Source organism: Triticum aestivum, chromosome 7B, assembly GCF_018294505.1.
Source record: "Triticum aestivum cultivar Chinese Spring chromosome 7B, IWGSC CS RefSeq v2.1, whole genome shotgun sequence".
Lineage (NCBI taxonomy): Eukaryota > Viridiplantae > Streptophyta > Magnoliopsida > Poales > Poaceae > Triticum > Triticum aestivum.
In genome coordinates this window covers 707,823,485-707,840,580 of record NC_057813.1, presented here as the reverse complement: position 1 = coordinate 707,840,580, position 17,096 = coordinate 707,823,485, and the positions used below count along the sequence as shown (strand labels likewise).

General features: G+C 44.2%; 1 protein-coding gene, 1 non-coding gene and 2 pseudogenes across 2 annotated transcripts; 1 reads left to right on the top strand and 3 right to left on the bottom strand.

Moving 5' to 3' along the window:
* Positions 1 to 3,664: 3,664 nt before the first annotated feature.
* On the bottom strand, positions 3,665 to 4,530 carry LOC123159342 (cytochrome c biogenesis CcmF C-terminal-like mitochondrial protein). Its single transcript, XM_044577167.1, has one exon. It carries the CDS (start codon positions 4,513 to 4,515, stop codon positions 3,856 to 3,858), a length of 660 nt encoding a protein of 219 aa, XP_044433102.1. The 5' UTR covers positions 4,516 to 4,530; the 3' UTR covers positions 3,665 to 3,855.
* A 720-nt stretch (positions 4,531 to 5,250) lies between these two features.
* LOC123159341 (cytochrome c biogenesis CcmF C-terminal-like mitochondrial protein) lies at positions 5,251 to 7,008 on the bottom strand (annotated as a pseudogene).
* A 1,276-nt stretch (positions 7,009 to 8,284) lies between these two features.
* TRNAC-GCA (transfer RNA cysteine (anticodon GCA)) lies at positions 8,285 to 8,355 on the bottom strand. The gene has a single exon. It is a non-coding gene; the product is annotated as a tRNA-Cys (tRNA).
* A 3,348-nt stretch (positions 8,356 to 11,703) lies between these two features.
* On the top strand, positions 11,704 to 16,228 carry LOC123162166 (ribosomal protein S3, mitochondrial-like; annotated as a pseudogene).
* The last annotated feature ends 868 nt before the right edge of the window (positions 16,229 to 17,096 follow it).

Here is a 17,096-nt window from a genome sequence, read left to right as displayed (position 1 = left end):
TGATGTAAGGAAGCTGCTTTAGAGTATTGGCAAAAAAAACATTACATGCAGGTCCAGATCTCCTTGCGTTCGTTGGTGGTTGACTACCGGGAAAGGGCAGAATAGCAACAGTGAGGAAGCATACCACCCAAAGCAAGATGTGAAAACCTTCTTCGTATCCAAAAGCCCCTTTTAGTCTGTCTGGCCTTAGTATTTATGATACATAATCGCATCTTCTCCCCCTTTCTCGTATCTCCACGGAAGTAAGTACTGGTATGATCAGAACTAGTATTTAGATATATGTGACCCTCTAGCGGTTTGACTCCGTTGATGGTATACGGAACTTCCTTCCTGCGAAAGGTCGAGTTCGTAAATCAAGCTTGTAGAAAAAGCGAGTACCGGTATTTGATGGTGATGGTGAGGATGACTAACCTCGCTCTTGCAACCATGAATATTTTCTAGATACTACGGGCATATACCTTCTTCCGAAGGGTCCCCGTCCTATCTTTTTCGCCTTCCGCTCTGGAATCGACTATTGGTGGGTTGTAACGTGAACCTATGGATCTCAATGAACAGCTTCGATACCACAAAAGGATGGGCAAGAAAGACAGCAGGTGTTGAGCCAAAGCCCTAGTTCATACACAATCATAATGTTGGTCAACCATCCGAACCGGGATTCCTGTTATTCATACGAAGGAACAAGAAAAGAAGAAGTATGGGATAAATGGTTTTTGAGTTGGGCATGATGAAAGCGGGTACAATGGCATTACTTAGAAGCTATTATGTCCTGCTTGGCTTTAGCAATAAGCTTGTGCGACTGATGACTCCCTCCATCCCTGGCATCGCCAAGACTAATGGATAAGGTTTTGTCGCATCTTAATCGAACCGCATGCGGAGCTCAGCTCCTAAGAAAATAATAAGAAATATCTAGTTTTGTTTCATAAGTGGCGAGCCAAGGAATAAGAATACCGCCCCCTGATCTGTATTTCAAAAGCGGATTCAGCGCTGCAAGAAATAGAATTATGCATAGATTGACTTGTAAAGAAAGACGAACCGAACAGTGCTAAGCAAAACTCTCTTATTTCTATGCTCGATTCAATCTCTACTCATCTGCTTTTAGTTCTACTTTCTGTATACGAAGTCCGAGCTTTTCGAGCTGCTCAGTTCTCGCTATGTCATTTCTTGGTTTTTAGTGCATTCACTCAATTCTCTGTGAAGTCCATGGACATGTTGTGGTTCATTGCAGAGAACAGCCATCACATGGATCAAGCTATAAGGAATCACCCGCGAGCGAGGGCAAGTCTCAATTACGGTAGGAATGGAATACACCAATCATAACTCTGGTCTGGTCCCTAGTTCCCTAAGTAGTTAATGAAACTTCCAGCTGGACTGACTGGATTTAGAGCTTAATGCTCCTATCTTTGAACTAGAATCTTAGCGCTTATTTCATGAAGATAGCTACTTTAATTGATACAAGAATGCCTACTTTGGACCAATAGGATCTACTCCTACTTGAATGCCAATCCAATCTCTTTCCCAATAAGAATTCCTAATCCCTAAATCCAAGCAAGGCATGATTGTTAGTCAGGATAACCAGCTTACGTACCGCATTAAGAAGTACTGACTATGCTTTTTTCCATACTTTTCTTGCAGTACTTCAGTAAAGCTACCCCATTTTAATAAGATAGGGATTCGAGATATCAGCATTTTCACAGGTCCTTGTCAAGCTGCAGCAGAATCAGATTCGAGTATAGCATCATTCAGTTGGAGTTCTGAAATAATCTGGATCCCCTTTGCTATTTTAGCAATCTCTGCTGCTCAGTTTCATCCCTTTCTGAGGTAGAAAACCCATCCATATATGTACGAGTGAGAGATGTCTTCCGTCCCGGAGAACCGTCTTCTCTCCCTCCTTAGGAAAAGGAGATCTAGGTAGAGGAGGTAGAAAATAATAGATACCGTCTATTCTATTAACTAGTCATCAAAAAGCAACCTATATCGAGGTCAAGTTTGATAGGGTGAAGTGGACTATTAGATCCCCGGCTTACCATTAGAAAGAAAGCTTAGCCGCCGACGTCAATGTGTTAAGCACATAGGATATATTCGGCGAAAGTCAGTAAGAAGTAGAGTGAATTCTGAAACTCCAGCATTTAGGCCCGGATAGAATGGGTCCTCAAGCTTAGAATCATTTGGCCTAACCTTTAAGAAAAGTCAGCATCTTTTCATCCGGGTCGTACTAAAGGCAGGTAGACCGAACACACGGCACCTGTCCCAATGACTGGTACACTGACGGTGGCTTATTGGTTCCTTCCTCCCTTCCATCCTCAAGTCTTACTTTCCTTGATGCCTTAGTTTACTTGATGCCCGATTCATTCCTCCCTATATTCAATCTCTCGTGCCATATTCTTTTTCAGGTTTGACATTACTTCCCTTTCCTATCTTTTTACTTTTCTCAAGGACGTAAGATTCTTCAAAATCCCTTTCGCAGATCCCTTTGATTCCAGGTTCAGATCCATCTATCTCTTCTCTCCCTTTCTTGGAACCTTACTTCACAAAGTAGGACATGCCCCCGGGGATACTCATCATTATTATGAATAGGTTACTCTATCCAATTCCCCGGAATCATTCACTATCATAGTCAGTCTCACCTTCGCTTAGTTGAGGGATACTAACATCACCATCTGCACTGAGGAATATCTGAGATTTCTCAGGGTTCACGTGCATGCCCCCACCACCACGTTCGATCACGGAAATAAATCCACTTAGATTTACGTGCCTTAAGATGTCCAGAATTTGAGGACGGTCAAGATGATATGAATCATAGCGTGTTGAAGCTAGAAGGACATTGGTGTCCCATCTTGTATAAAGAACACCTTCATACCGGCTCAGGACCTCCCTATCGAATTGATGTTGAAAAAAGAGATGTAGGAGCACATCGCTCAATTCACCTATCAATGGTATACAATTCGAATGAGGAATTTGGAGGTTAGTGGCAGCATTATATATCGGGAGAGATAGAAATTCCTTTAAGATGTGGGAAATCACACCCAGATTGTGTAGACACTTTAAGGTGTTCCATAGACGTTCCGTAGAAACATACCGGATACTATGACTCAAATCCACACAGACTATTTTCTCTACACCACTTTGACCATCCCAGAACCTTTGGTGGTAATCCAACATTTCATTATAATAAAATAATCTAGACGGAAGATTGTTTCTTATCACTAGAAACTCCCGCATTAAGATATTAGCTAACGCTTTAAAAAGTAGTACATCTATTGGAAGAGATGGCGCAGCCATACAAGGCCAATCACCAGCATTGATGAGTGGGCGCCTAGCACAACAATAGCCAAGCTCATCTTGCCTTTCCAGAGTGAAATGTTCCTGCAAAGTCATACCACCCCTACCATATTTATAGGTTTTGTATACCAATTTGGGATGAAATGAAGAATAACCTTCGTGTATATGCGACACCATGGTATCGATTTCTTCGGGTAAGACGCCCCGCTCTCTCCACATATCATTCGAATTATAGAGTCTCCTGACCTCATTAATCAATTGAAGTTTCCAAAAACTACCATGAAATCTCCGGCGAAAAGTGACGTTGTGATTACTTCTAGATCCAATGAAAACTTTCGAGATAATACAAAAAGTGGTCATCATTTCTTCCTCTTGGTAAGTTGGCTGGTTTCTTCCCATTCTTTCTTCTTTCCACTAATCTAATGGTTTCATTCTCCCATCGAGAGGTTATGATACTAGCAAGAGTCCTATTCTTCTCCTCTCGATCCTACCTTGGGTTATGTTTGACAGGGATGGTCAGTGAACTTCTATTGGTTTCAAAGGAGGATAGAGATCCATTGGGGAAGGCTCGAAAGGTTATTCGATATCAAAGGTTGACCCTCGACGCGCCGCAGCCACTATTTTTACTCCTTTTATGCAATTATGAACGAAACTTTCTCGATTCCAATGCAACTTATCCTTTTGGAGTTGACGTAACAAACTACGCGAGCCTCCCGATGAAGCCAACAGAAATCCTATCCGAATACTAAAAATAAAAGGCAATTTCATTATGGTGGTATACCAGCCGCCAGTTCTGGAACTTCCAGTTCCAATTGGAGCATATAGATATGTAAATGGATTTGTATGTATAGCCACTTCAGTCGTGCTCCTCGTTTCTCGAATGGAAAAAAAGTATCTTCTTTCTGGGAACATGCTAAACCAGAAATTCTTATGTTCGTGATTCTTCATCCACCGATGCAGAAAATCTTCTAGTTTTCCATTCTCATATGAGGCAGGAAAGTTTATGGGCAACAGGTCGGCACGAAGTGATTCATCATGTTCAAACATGAACCTTTCGCTCGTTGGGGACGGTTTATAAATCATCAAATTCCCACAAATGGAATGAGAAGTGGGTCCATGTAAATGATCGAGACCTCGCAAACAACAACATTCCTTCCCCATATGGAGTTCGGGACCCAAGGGCAATCGTTGAGTGAACTGTATCTTATTCGTATTAGTTGACCTAAGCCGCACCATTATTGCAGGGGTGGGGCTCGGCCTCCGAACCGTACGTGGGACGAGTTTCTGCCTCATACAGCTCGGGTCGAAGACCGGGGAAGTTGAGGAGAGATGGGGAGACCCAACTGCTGCCGGTCGGGACGGACAGGAAAGGGGGCGGGGATAAGCTTGTGAAGAAGCAAGCTTATTGCCCCACCCCCCAAAAACAAACCGACCCAGCAAGAAAACGTATGCGCTTTAGCAACAAAGCGCTCATCCCTTGCTTGCTGCTTCGCGTTCTTTCTATTCCATCCCAGTCCATTCCGGGATAGGTGGCTAATAGAATCTAATATGTGCAGTAGTCGTCGTCTGACCAATCGGCTCGGACACCAGACCACTTGTGCCCGCCCATTCTGTCTCGCCCTAAATGGAATGGCTCTCTTAGTTACGCTGTGCCCCGACCCGAGTCCCCACGTCCGCTTTTATCCGCCCGCAACCCGGCCAACACAACATTAGGGCCGTCCCCCCCATTCTATGCTGACCCGGGCCGGGGCTCGCTTTTTGGGAAGCCCGTTCCCACCGCGCTCACGGCCCGGCTGGCCTGCCAGCGGTAGTGGGAATTCTCCCGTTCCCTGGTCAAAAAAGGGTTGGTTGGATGCGGGATCTACTCCACGAGGAGCGGTACGGACGTAGATGATATCATCACGACCTCTCTTTGCGTACCGCTAGGGATGCTTAACGCCACTTCGCCAACTCGCATTACCTGCGCTTTCGTGTCTCTCAGTGTGGTTAGCACTGGGTGTTTCCGAGCAGCGAGGCTTACACCCATTCGCATTAATTCATCCAAAGTTCCTTACCCTTATGCACGAATTTTGGAATAAGCCATCTTCCTATCAAGGTTAAGGAGTCAACTGAGCATCTCAGCGGCGGGATTGAATACCCGGATCGAATCAGAGTTCACGCCGCCCGCCCTGAACAAATAGAATAGGAGGCGTGGGCCACAGGTCGCACATAAGCCATCGGGTCGCACGACAGAAGAACACCCAACATAAAGATGCACACTCCTCCATGTGAAATAGAAAGATTCATCTTCACTTTTTTGTAGTAGTCGTGACCAACAGCCATCAGCAGTCGGCTCGTTGGTAAGGCGAGAGCTTCAAGCCCGCTTTCTGGTGGCACACCCCGCAAACAAGCACCACTCGACGAGGGGGGGGGCGGGGAAAGCTACAGGCCCAAAACCTTCGACCCTTCTTTCTATATGGGGGTGCCCGGGGCACCTCATCTTGTCATTTTGTTGCTCATTCCCCTTAGGCCGAAGTGTTTGGCCTTTACTTCGGAGCGCCCGCTCACGCTTCGCTGACCTATCGCATGGTAAAGAGAAGAGAGTACGAAAGAATTGTAAATAGAGCAGACCGCAGAAAGATTCTAAATATGACAAGTCCCCCATGGATTCGATAATAAGGAAATGAAGAACGGGAACGAAACGAAATAAAGCATTTCTAGCGGATGAGCTTCTCTCCATTTTGTCTGGTAATAGAATAGGGCGGCTTGCTTTGACCAACACTCCACTTTTTGCTCTGTCCATGGAGCGTATGAATTTCCTTAAATGTAGATAGACCAAAAAAGGGAATAAAGGGATAGGAATAGGAATTATAGTACCATTGGAAGAAGAGGCACCAGTGGGAACATCTCTACTGACGAACCATTTCAATAGTACGGGTGCTGCCGTGCCACGGGGCACGACCATGGAAGTAATGAAAAAGAAGAAGTTCTGTAGTTGGACCATCTGCTCTATCCGTTCGATTTGAGCTTCTCCAGAGAAGATGAGACGCTAAAAATGAAAGTGTTCGCAACGCATACCCAAAAAGGGTACCTATGTTGCCGACCATTAATGACTAGTTCGAAGACCAGGAGCAGGGGCACGTGCCAAGAAAGATTTGTTACTTTCCCTATGGTTTTCGAACGTTTTCAATAAAACCTTCTCGTAGAAGTATTTTCACAAAGTTTTCGGTAATATTAGTAGATGCTATTCGAACCCTTCCTTTTATTAAGATTCGAATTCTTATTCTTATTATTATCTAATTATTCTTTTTTTTCATGTATATGCGTCAGACACAATCTACTAATTGATCTATATTCTGATACCCTACTATATCATAGTCTCTACTACTAGTATTTTTAATACCTCAGGAGCTCATGAGACTCTTTTAGTGAAATTCATAAGTCTCAATTCCCGAGCGATCGCACCAAAAACTCGAGTTCCTTTTGGATTTCCTTCTTGATCAATGACAACCGTCATCATATCGTATTATCATACCGTTGTCACGTTTGAGTTCTTTACATGTACGTACAATTACAGCTCGTCTTACTTCTGTCTGATCTTTCTAGAGGCATTTTGGGCACTGCTTCTTTGATTACAGCAACAATAACGTCACCAATATGAGCATATCAGTGATTACCAGCTCCTAAGATTCGAATACATATCAATTCGATAGCCCCACTCCGTTGTTATCCACTACATTCAAAAGGGTCTGAGTGAGATGGATCTTGGAAGTCTGGTTTTTGATTGGATAGTGATCTCGGGCACGAGTGGTTGATCTTCGCGGGCCGTGAATGGCCATGGAAAGGAGTATTTATGTCAATATGTTCGATCGAGAAGATTGGACGATGAAAGACGGATCCTTTGTGGTTTGAAGAATAGGCTGTGGTCTCGATATTGGGCTATGGGCTGATTGCTTTCTGTATGAGCCTCTTGTGATTGGGCTCTCGTGGGCGGATTACCCGATGTGTACTCATCTTCCAACAAAGAGGAGAAGACATAACCAGAAGAATTGTGAGAAATAAGTTAATTTATCAAGTTGAGGCATTTCGATTTGGATTTCAAATAAGAAAGAAAAGACTCCTGCGCCCTCGAGAGCATTCTCTTTCACTTGCATTTCTTCCTGAAGTTGGCTTGAAGACCTGTCCAGCCTTGATTTTCCCAGTTATTACTCGAGCGCGCTGAGGCAACTCTGAACTAAGCTCAGGGGAGGGGTAGTAGGTATGCTTCAAACCCTCCGGCACCTTGAAGAACGATGGCACTAGATCGGGAAAGATGAATGACCAATGAGGACAGGACAATGGGGGAAGTTGGTAATAGAGAATCCTCCCTTCTTCTTTGCTTTCTTGCCTGAAAAAATCCAAAACTAACCATTGGAACCTCATGGGCTACCGAGTTAGGAGATTCATTTTCTTTATTACTTTTACTTTTTTTTACTAAGTTATTCTAAAAGATAAGAGCTAACCGACCATCCTGATTGAATGTTTGAGTACTCGGAGTCTCTCGTAAGTATGGAAAGAAAGTCTCTTCTTTCCACAACTCCTAAATTTCCCATCAGCCTATCCAATCTAATTCCAGACAGAGTCAGTAGACCTTACTTTAGTGTAGGTAGTGTCAGATAATTAGGAAGTCTTGATAGTCTTTCGTATAATCTCTTCTTCAATCCTAGGAGCAAAAAAGGAATGTCCTTTAGGGACCTTTGGATAAAAAGATTTCCGACCTCTTACTTTCGTAGTTATGAATTGCGGAATAGAATCAATTATGAAATTCATAAGTATATATCCCTCATCCCTATTGGTATCGGTTTGGGCCACTACCCAGAACCCTGCCAGAGCCCTATTTTTAAGAAGAAATTGACAGTCTTTTTTAGAACTAGAACTATGGTAAAATCCAGTATCGACAGGCCTAGTTCTTTTCCTTTGCTTATGCAGGGCAAGAATTTGTCGAGTTCAATCAGTACAATAAGAAATCCTAAGTATTTTTTTGGTCAGGCGACACCCAGATTTGAACTGGGGATAAAGGATTTGCAGTCCCCTGCCTTACCGCTTGGCCATGCCGCCAAATCCGATCCAAAATAGAGCAAAATCTTATTCATCCACATTATTTTACTAATTTTTATTCGTAGGAGGGGATTATTAAACCCTTTTTGATTTTTTTAGATCGTTGAATCCCTTTGTACTTATCCCTTTCCAATCCCTTTTAATAAATTCATTCCTGTTTTTTATTGGACCCAGTTTTATTCTCTTCGATTGATTGTATCTCAAAACACACATTGCTTAAATACCTTCTCTTTCTATTGAAAAGAGAAAGGATTTCCAGTCACAGAAAATTTAGGAAAAATTGGAACCATTAACTATATTATTTGTTATTATTTGTTATTTTTATAAATTCTATTTGTTAGTAGTGAACGGTTCTAAAATGGGTATTGTATCCCAAATAGTGTTTCCTTAATGGCATGACAAAATCAAATTGATTTACGGCTAATCAGTATCAATTAAAAAAAGAGAATTATGATATTGATATAGTGTGACCTGACCCCTGTTGCTCCAAGTGAAATTCTTTCTAGGGTTCTTAACGATATTCTCCATTTTTTCCCTTTCCCTACAATAAAGTATAGTCTGAAGGCTAGCTCGCACCATTCCTCGCTTATGATAATCTAAGGCCAAAAAGAAAGAAGGCTCACACCATAATAATACATACCCTTTTTCCTCGATCGTCAAGGTCGTGGATTTGGATCGATTTCGGTTTTACGGGCTTCATACATAGTTAAGAAAAGTACTCGGCATTGGAAAGCATCACGTTCTGGCCACACACAAAAGAAGTCGGTGGAAGGTATGGAATTTCTCGGCTGAAGGTCAGAAAGAAAGCAATCGCCAGTGCTCTCGGTTCCAGCAACGAGTCTTTTCTCTGAGAATTAAGGAAAACAAACTAACCTTGTCTGTCTATGTTCACCTTGACATGAAAGACTCTTTTCCTAACTTGACTATTCTACCTGGCTAGTTCACTTCACTTTTCGAGGGATCCTGGATTGGAGTTCACTTGTCTATGAGTGTCCGAACAGCTTCAGATCCTTCCAAGGCGCAGGGGTTCTCTCTCCATTCACTTTGAGCTGGGTTTCTTGTGATCTTTTTAGTAGTTTTTCCGTCCCATTTTTTGGTAAATTAAGTCTTACACAGCTGTCCCCAAGGATGTCCATTCCATTCGGCAGGGACTCCATCTCGCATTCGATCTCCCTCCTTTCCCTGAAAGAGTCGAGGTCTCTCTGGACTTCTCTTTTGCCTCTCTACCAGATTCAGAAAAAGGGAGGAAGAGGGCCTCTCGACGGGAGTGATTCCCTGAAAAGAGATCGTTCCCAGCATCCTCGAGTTCGTAGTCAAACTCACCTTCATCCACCTTTCATGGACTGGCGCGGGCAAGCGCCGATGTCTGGAGCAGGAGATGGAAGCTTGGGTTGAGGAGGCTGTCAACGAGTCATCAAAGGCGATAGATTGGTTATATTCGGATTCGTTTGATTTTGATTTTCTTTTTTTTGGTTGTGAGAGGTCTGAGTCCACAGCTGGGATAGAGGCGTCAGATGACAATTGAAGTAGGGGTCTGCCTCTTTCAAAGGGAAGCAAGAGTCTCATAGGGAAGGAGATCCTGCACAGACCAATCCCAATCAGGAAGAGAGTCTTGTTGTCAATGAAAGCAATTTTTCTATGTCACATATCTGCCTATCTCGTGTTGTGAGCTATAAAGTACCCACCAGGGGGGGTGGACCAAGAAAGAGGTAGGCGATTGGGTCCTTCCCATCCTCTGTGATGTCAGTCTCTTTGTCATTCTTTCACCCTTGCTAAGTAGCGAAGTGAGCATACTCAAGATCCAATTCATCAATCATTTGAGTTGGTACGAACATAGGAATCCAGACTCCGCTTGATTCGATCTTCAGTTTCGACCTTCATCAGTCAGGAAAAAGAAGAAGGACCCACTTATTCCACTCGGAGAGACCGAACCAGGCAACAAAAAAAAAAGAAAAACTGAAGGAAGTTCTCTTTCCATTCCAACTAAACTAAGTGAAAAAAGGGGGAGAGCAAAACAGAAACACAGGAACAAAGAAACTATGTCCAAACCAACGAGTCCTTTGGTCGACTCTAAAGAATGTATCGGGAGTTGGGAGTTAGCCGTCTCATAGGAGTGATAGCTGGGTTTTTCACGGAGTTTCTTCGTACGATTGAAAAAAAGAGTGCTCTAGGTCGGAGAAAACAATAAGAAGATTGTTCACCAGTCTGTCTCCCAACCTCTTTAAAGCAGCTACCTACCGTGATCTGGTCTTGGGACAGCATTGGCACCCCCGTTTGCTGGATCTTCTAGGCACTCTAAAGCGCTTCCACGAGAGACAGATGGACTTTGAGTTATAGACGGAGAAGAGCCTTTAGAGGATCAAGAGTGATTCCTCAATAAAACAAATGGGATTTTGAGGGAGGGCTGAACGCGATGTACTGAAGGGTTCGCTTTCGCTGATCGGCGCCAGTCTTTCCTGCTGTGAATTTCCCAGGTCGGGAGGGGCCCTTTCCTTCTACCTTACTGAACCCATTCACCAATGATTGGATCACTCAAAGCTAAAGACCAATTCCTTCCTTTTAGGTGGTCTAGGTGGCTGGGATACTATGCCCTTCTTTTTAGAGGCTCAAAGACGAGTTCTTTGAAGGAAGCAAAAGAACCCATGTGTCTCGGATGAAGTCTACCCTCTTTTTGTGCCGGGAAGAAGAATGAGATCCAACTCAAAGTCAAGGAAAGCGGCCTAGACCACTGACTTTTGATGGAAGGCTTCTGAACATGGATTGGTCTGATAAAGCCAATTTTTCGGCGAATCAAATATTTTCTGAGAGCACTAGACCTTCTCTCTTTCAGGATTGATTCCCACTCACTGCCTGATAGCAGGCTTGGCCCATGAGACCTATTGTCTTATTGTACTGGCTCACTTCACTACTTTGGAGGATGGGTTTTTCCCCTTTTTGGTTCGCAAACGCTCTAACCCATCGAGAAGCTCCATCCAAATTGGAGTTGATGTGAGCACTTCCCCAGAGGCAGAGACTTTTTCTACAAAAGGGTGGGAGCATAAAATGTAGGTGAGTCAATTGCGTGTGGCCTTCAAGTATTTCGTATTGTAACAATATTAGATCGGCATCCAAACAAAGGTGCATGTACGGTTCCTAAGGGATACAATTTTGTCCTAATCATCGAGAAAGATGAAATAAGTTGATAGCGCGATCTCGTACTAACACATACTCTCTAAATATTTCAGAACTTGCATGCGGCCTTCAAGCCACAACCACGGTATGAGTTCTGATCTCAGACTTTGGTTTGGGGGCTGTTGGCCCCTTCGCGTCGACAAGGAAACTGTGGACGACAATGGGTTTAGAATTCGAATAAAACGAAGACCCTATCGAACAAATAGAGGAAAGGGCAGAAAGGGGAAAAAGTAAAGTCTAAGCGACATATGGCACGAAAAGGAAATCCAATTTCGGTAAGACTTGATCTGAATCGTAGTTCAGATCCAAGTCGGTTCAGTGAGGGCGACCGCGAAAGTCACCGAATGGGTTCGGTCCGTCTTTTCCTGATCTTTGTTTGTCCCCCCAAAAAAGGCGTGAGAGGACGTTGCAGATGTCCGGGACGGACACGACTTCTTCTAACGCTAGAATACCACAGGAAGAAACTCGGGACCAGAGCATGTCGTGAAAGACGCACACGGGGCAGGCGTGCTTCGACCGTGTCTCCGGGGCACAGTTGAATGTAGATATCATGAACGCGAGGATAAGGATACCAGGCTGAGAAACCCGGGCAAGTACTCCCCTAATGTGCCGATCGCTAGCGCATCCAGGGCCCTGGCGCCCAGCTCTGCTGGAGAGGCCGTCACTGATCTGAAAAGTGCGTCTGCGGTTCGGATAGACTGATTCTGCAAACGCCTAGCCCCAGGAATCAATAAAAAAACAAGTGCTAAGTTTCATTTCAGATCAGTGAATAAACCAAAAAAGAGACCTTTCTCGCTCGAAGCCACACTATGCTCCGCTTCAACAAATGAGAGTTTTCAGTGGAACCGGTGAACCACGCGAGCTGGTTAGATGCGTGGGGCAGAGGGCTCGTAGTACCTGATAGCGCAGCTATGCAGTGGAAGGGAACGAGCCTAAATCGACCCCCTTCTTTCTTTTTTATTCAAAGACACAAAAGCAAGCACAAAAGAGATTGGACTCTCGGATGAGACTAAGCAGCTACCGTTCCGACGCGCCCCTGACCCTATCTTGATTCAAACCGAAAACCCTCTCTAAGGTGGAGCCTAGTTGAAGCTGTCATTCAAAGAATAAATGGGAATCCAAATCCACTTTTAGGGATATAGATGAAGTCTCGCTCAGTAAAGAGAGTTGTAGATTCGTAGAAGAGGATCAGAGTACGCGCGCTACAAAAGGCAGCTAGCCAATGAAAGTAAGTGGAAAGAATACAGTACTTTTGTACTGACCCCTCCGGGGCCCCCGGTTGTTTTGGCGTGCCCTACCCCAACGTTAGACTATTGCCTTTTTAGCCTACGCTTGCTGCTTGCAGCATGGATGCGATAGATCTATCGAATCCATGCTTCCCCCGCCCCGAAGCGAGACTCTATCCAGATCACAAAGAATAACGAGCTAGGCGGCCGGCGGGCAAAGAAAGGGGGCGGGGCGTTTACTTGAAAATGACAACCGCCTGTTCCAGCAGCGGGGGCCTTGCACGAAAGCAAACCTATGATTAAGTAGCAGTTGCTTTCGCTGATGGGCCCAGTGAGGGGGGGCATTGTCCCTCAGTTCTTACCAACCTCAGGTGTGTACATCTAACTTATTATCTTCTTTTTTCATGCAAGCCTGACCTCAGCTGTCCATTTCTTATTCATTCAGGGCGCCCCTAGTGGACTTGGCGGTGCTCCTTTCTCAAACCAGAACAACTCTGAACGTTAGGGAAAATAAGGGAAGACCACCTGAGCGAACCGACCGAAGGGACTTTACTTATCCGAACCGAACGTTAGCGGCTTAAGCTAAGCCTATCACGAGCTGCGTTGCTGCTTGATCGGCAGGGAGGAAGATCTCAAAGTATGGGGCAAAGGATCAAGCGCTTTGACTTTGCTTTGTCCCCCGGGATCCACCACAGGTTGGGTTTGAGAGCCGTGTGATGGGTGACTATCTAGCACGGTTCAGAGAGCACGTGTATGTAGTTTGCGCTGGTGAATGGAAGCCCCCGCCGCAAAAAAGAAGCGGCTCTTCCCACGGCTCTATCACCATTGACTCTATTTATTATTATGGTAAATCATTGTATCAAGATGTCAATCTTAGATCTTATTTTAGTTCGATACGTCCACCTACGAAACTCGCCCTTCGCTTTCGTCTCGGTAGGTGTATTATTCTACATTTTCCCAAAAGGACATTCATTCATTTCTTTCTTCCAGGGCGATCACCACGACTAAAACGAAAACAAGACAAGAAATCAAGACCCGTACTACAGGAAAAGGGCTGGTGGCCGACATTTGGGAAAGTCGGGCCGATCGGGTGTCTTCATTCAAGCGAGGGTACAGAGGAAGAACGAAACGAAGTGAGAGGCCGGGGGCAGGGAAAAGAGTCGAGTCGATCGACCGGGAGAAGCAAAACGAAATCCGGATTTGGCCGAAAAAGATGCAACGTTATGGATACCATGACCGATCACCATCGAGAAAGAAGAATTTTGATAAATCACTTCGGGTGAGCGGGGCCTTCAAGCGGCCTCAATATGCCGGGGTTGTAAATGACATACCTTTCCTTATGGGAAATGCCGCCTCCTTACTAAAAAGGAATAGAATCAAGTTATTTTTACCAAAGAAGTCCCGCTCTGACGGCCCGACGAGTCATCTACTAAAAAGGACCCTCCCCGCTGTGCGCCCCTCCTTGAATTATTCGGTCATGCAATACTTTTTTAATACTAAGAATAAAATGCATTTCGACCCCGTCCTAGTTCTCAATCATTTCGTGGCACCGGGTGTGGCTGAACCATCTACGATGGGGGGAGCGAAGGGAGGAAGCTTAGATAAGAGAATACGCTCTCGCATCGCTTTTTTTTAGAAAGCTCTACCAGCGAGAAAAAGTGTTTGGCCCGAGCCAAAAAGAGGTTGATCCACTTCATTCGCCAAGCGAATGATCTTCGCTTCGCGGGAACAACAAAAACCACCATATCGCTCTTTCCTTTCTTCGGTGCTACCTTCTTTTTTCCAAGGGATGGGGTTGGGGTGTATAATAACCCTTTTTTTGAGTATGCCCGGAAACAACTCCTAGCTCAATTTAGGATCAAATGTAGGAACCTCATGGGTAAGGATAAGGTAATGGAATTGATAGAGAAATTCATAGACCTAGGTAGGATAGGAAAATTGATAAAGGGAATAGAGATGATGATAGAGATCATACTGAGAAAGAGGATAATTCCGTACGGGTACAACTCTTATTTGAACGAAGTGCAAAAAATGCGATCTTTTTTGTCTAATAGAACAAACACTAATACCTTAATTGAGTCGGTAAAGATCAAATCTGTTTATCAAAGTGCTTCTCTGATTGCTCAAGACATCTCTTTTCAACTGAGGAACAATCCAATCTCATTTCGTTCCATTTTTAGTAAAATAGTGAAGGATATTCCATTAATAATGCCAAAAGGGGTGGAGGGGATACGTATTTGTTGTTCTGGTCGATTAGGGGGTGCGGAAATAGCTAGAACTGAATGCGGAAAGTATGGAAAAACATCTTGTAATGTATTTAACTAGAAAATCGATTATGCTCCTGCGGAAGTATCTACTCATAATGGAATTTCAGGTGTCAAAGTGCGGATCTCATATAGTCAAAATAAGAAGGGACGTGCTATATCCGAAACGTACGAAATATAGTAAATATTTTAAATGCAGATGTAGTAGGGGTCGCGAACCGGATGGTACACAACTTGGTTTTGGAAGATATGGCACCAAAAGTTGTAGAGCTGGTCGTCTTTCATATCGAGCCATTGAAGCAGCGCGTCGGGCTACAATCGGACAATTCCATCGTGCTATGAGCGGACAATTCCGAAGAAATTGTAAGATATGGGTAAGAGTTCTCGCAGATCTTCCTATTACGGGGAAACCCGCAGAAGTTCGAATGGGAAGAGGAAAAGGAAATCCGACGGGTTGGATTGCTCGTGTGTCCACGGGACAAATCCCATTTGAAATGGATGGTGTGAGTTTGTCAAATGCTTGACAAGCCGCTAGATTAGCGGCGCATAAACCATGTTCGTCAACCAAGTTTGTTCAGTGGTCGTAACGTAATTGGTTAGTGGGGAAAAACCGGGCCGGGACTCAAAAGAATTTGGCGAAATGTTTGTTCCTGAACGAGGGAAGTGGAAAGACAAAGAGGGATAGGGAGCTCGCCTCCTTCTTTTTTGTAATCGCCGAAATTGTACGACGACCCTTCTTGTTCCAGGCATACGACCCTGAGACATGACGGTGTCACTTTTCCGGCCCGGTAAAGTGACAGTGATATAAATAAGAATAAGAAAGAGAAGCGTGATGTTGTCGTGTTGTCAGCAATCAAATTATCGTAAATAGATAGTACGGTTGCGTTGTTTCAATTTCTGTTCGTACTCTGATTGCTGTGGCTGCAGCTCGATCTTGGCAAATCTCTCAAATGGATGTCAAAAATGCTTTCCTTCATGGTGATCTACATGAGTTTTTTCTATATGCAGCCACCTCTGGGTATTGAAGTTCCTGATGGTCATGTTTGTCGCCTTCGAAAGGCCCTCTATGGGAAAAAAGCAACCACCTCGTGCTTGGTTTGAGCGGTTCAGCTCTGTGGTTCAAGCTGCTGGTTTCTCTTCTAGTGAGCATGACCCTGCACTTTTCACTCATACATCTGACCGCGGTCGTACCTTGCTTCTTCTCTATGTTGATGATATGTTGATCACTGGGGATGATCAGAAGTACATTGCTTTTGTTAATAAAAAGTTGAGTGAGCAATTCAAGATGTCAGATTGATTTTCTCTCCGTTATTTTCTGGGAATTGAGGTTGATAAAACTAATGATGGTTACTATCTCTCTCAGCATCGCTATACTCAGGATTTGATCTCACGCTCAGGTCTTACTGATACACACACTGCCGCTACACCCATGGAGCTCCATCTCCAATTGCGCCCTAGTGATGGTACTCCTCTTGAGGGATACCACTCGCTATCGTCATCTTGTAGGCAGCCTTGTGTACCTCACTGTGACCCGGCCTGACATTGCTCATGCAGTCCACATTGTCAGTCAGTTTGTCAGTGGTTACTTGAGGGAGATGCAAATACTTCATTCTTCCATAGTGCTGCCAATGGAAGACACATAAAATGTAATATTGCTTCTTTGGAACATGAAGGAAATGTTATACAAGATGAGAAAGAGTTGCAAGAACACATTTCTAGTTACTATAAGAGACTATTTGGTTCAGAGGACAGGGGGGACATATCCCTTGGTGGAAGCCCCTTGGTCAACAGAGCACATGCTATCAGAACTAGACAATGAAGAGTTGACTAAGCCTTTCACTATGGAGGTTTTAGAGTTAGTAGTTAAAGAGATGAAAACCAATACAGCTCCTGGCCCAGATGGCTTACCAGTAATCTTTTAGAAACATTTTTGGGAGATGGTTAAAGAGATGGTCAAAAGAATGCTTGATAGCCCGCATGCTGAGGAGTTGCAACTTAGAAGACTTAATTATGGGGTGGTTACTCTGATTCCTAAAACGAAAGATGCTGCAACTATCAAGCAATATCGGCCAATATGTTT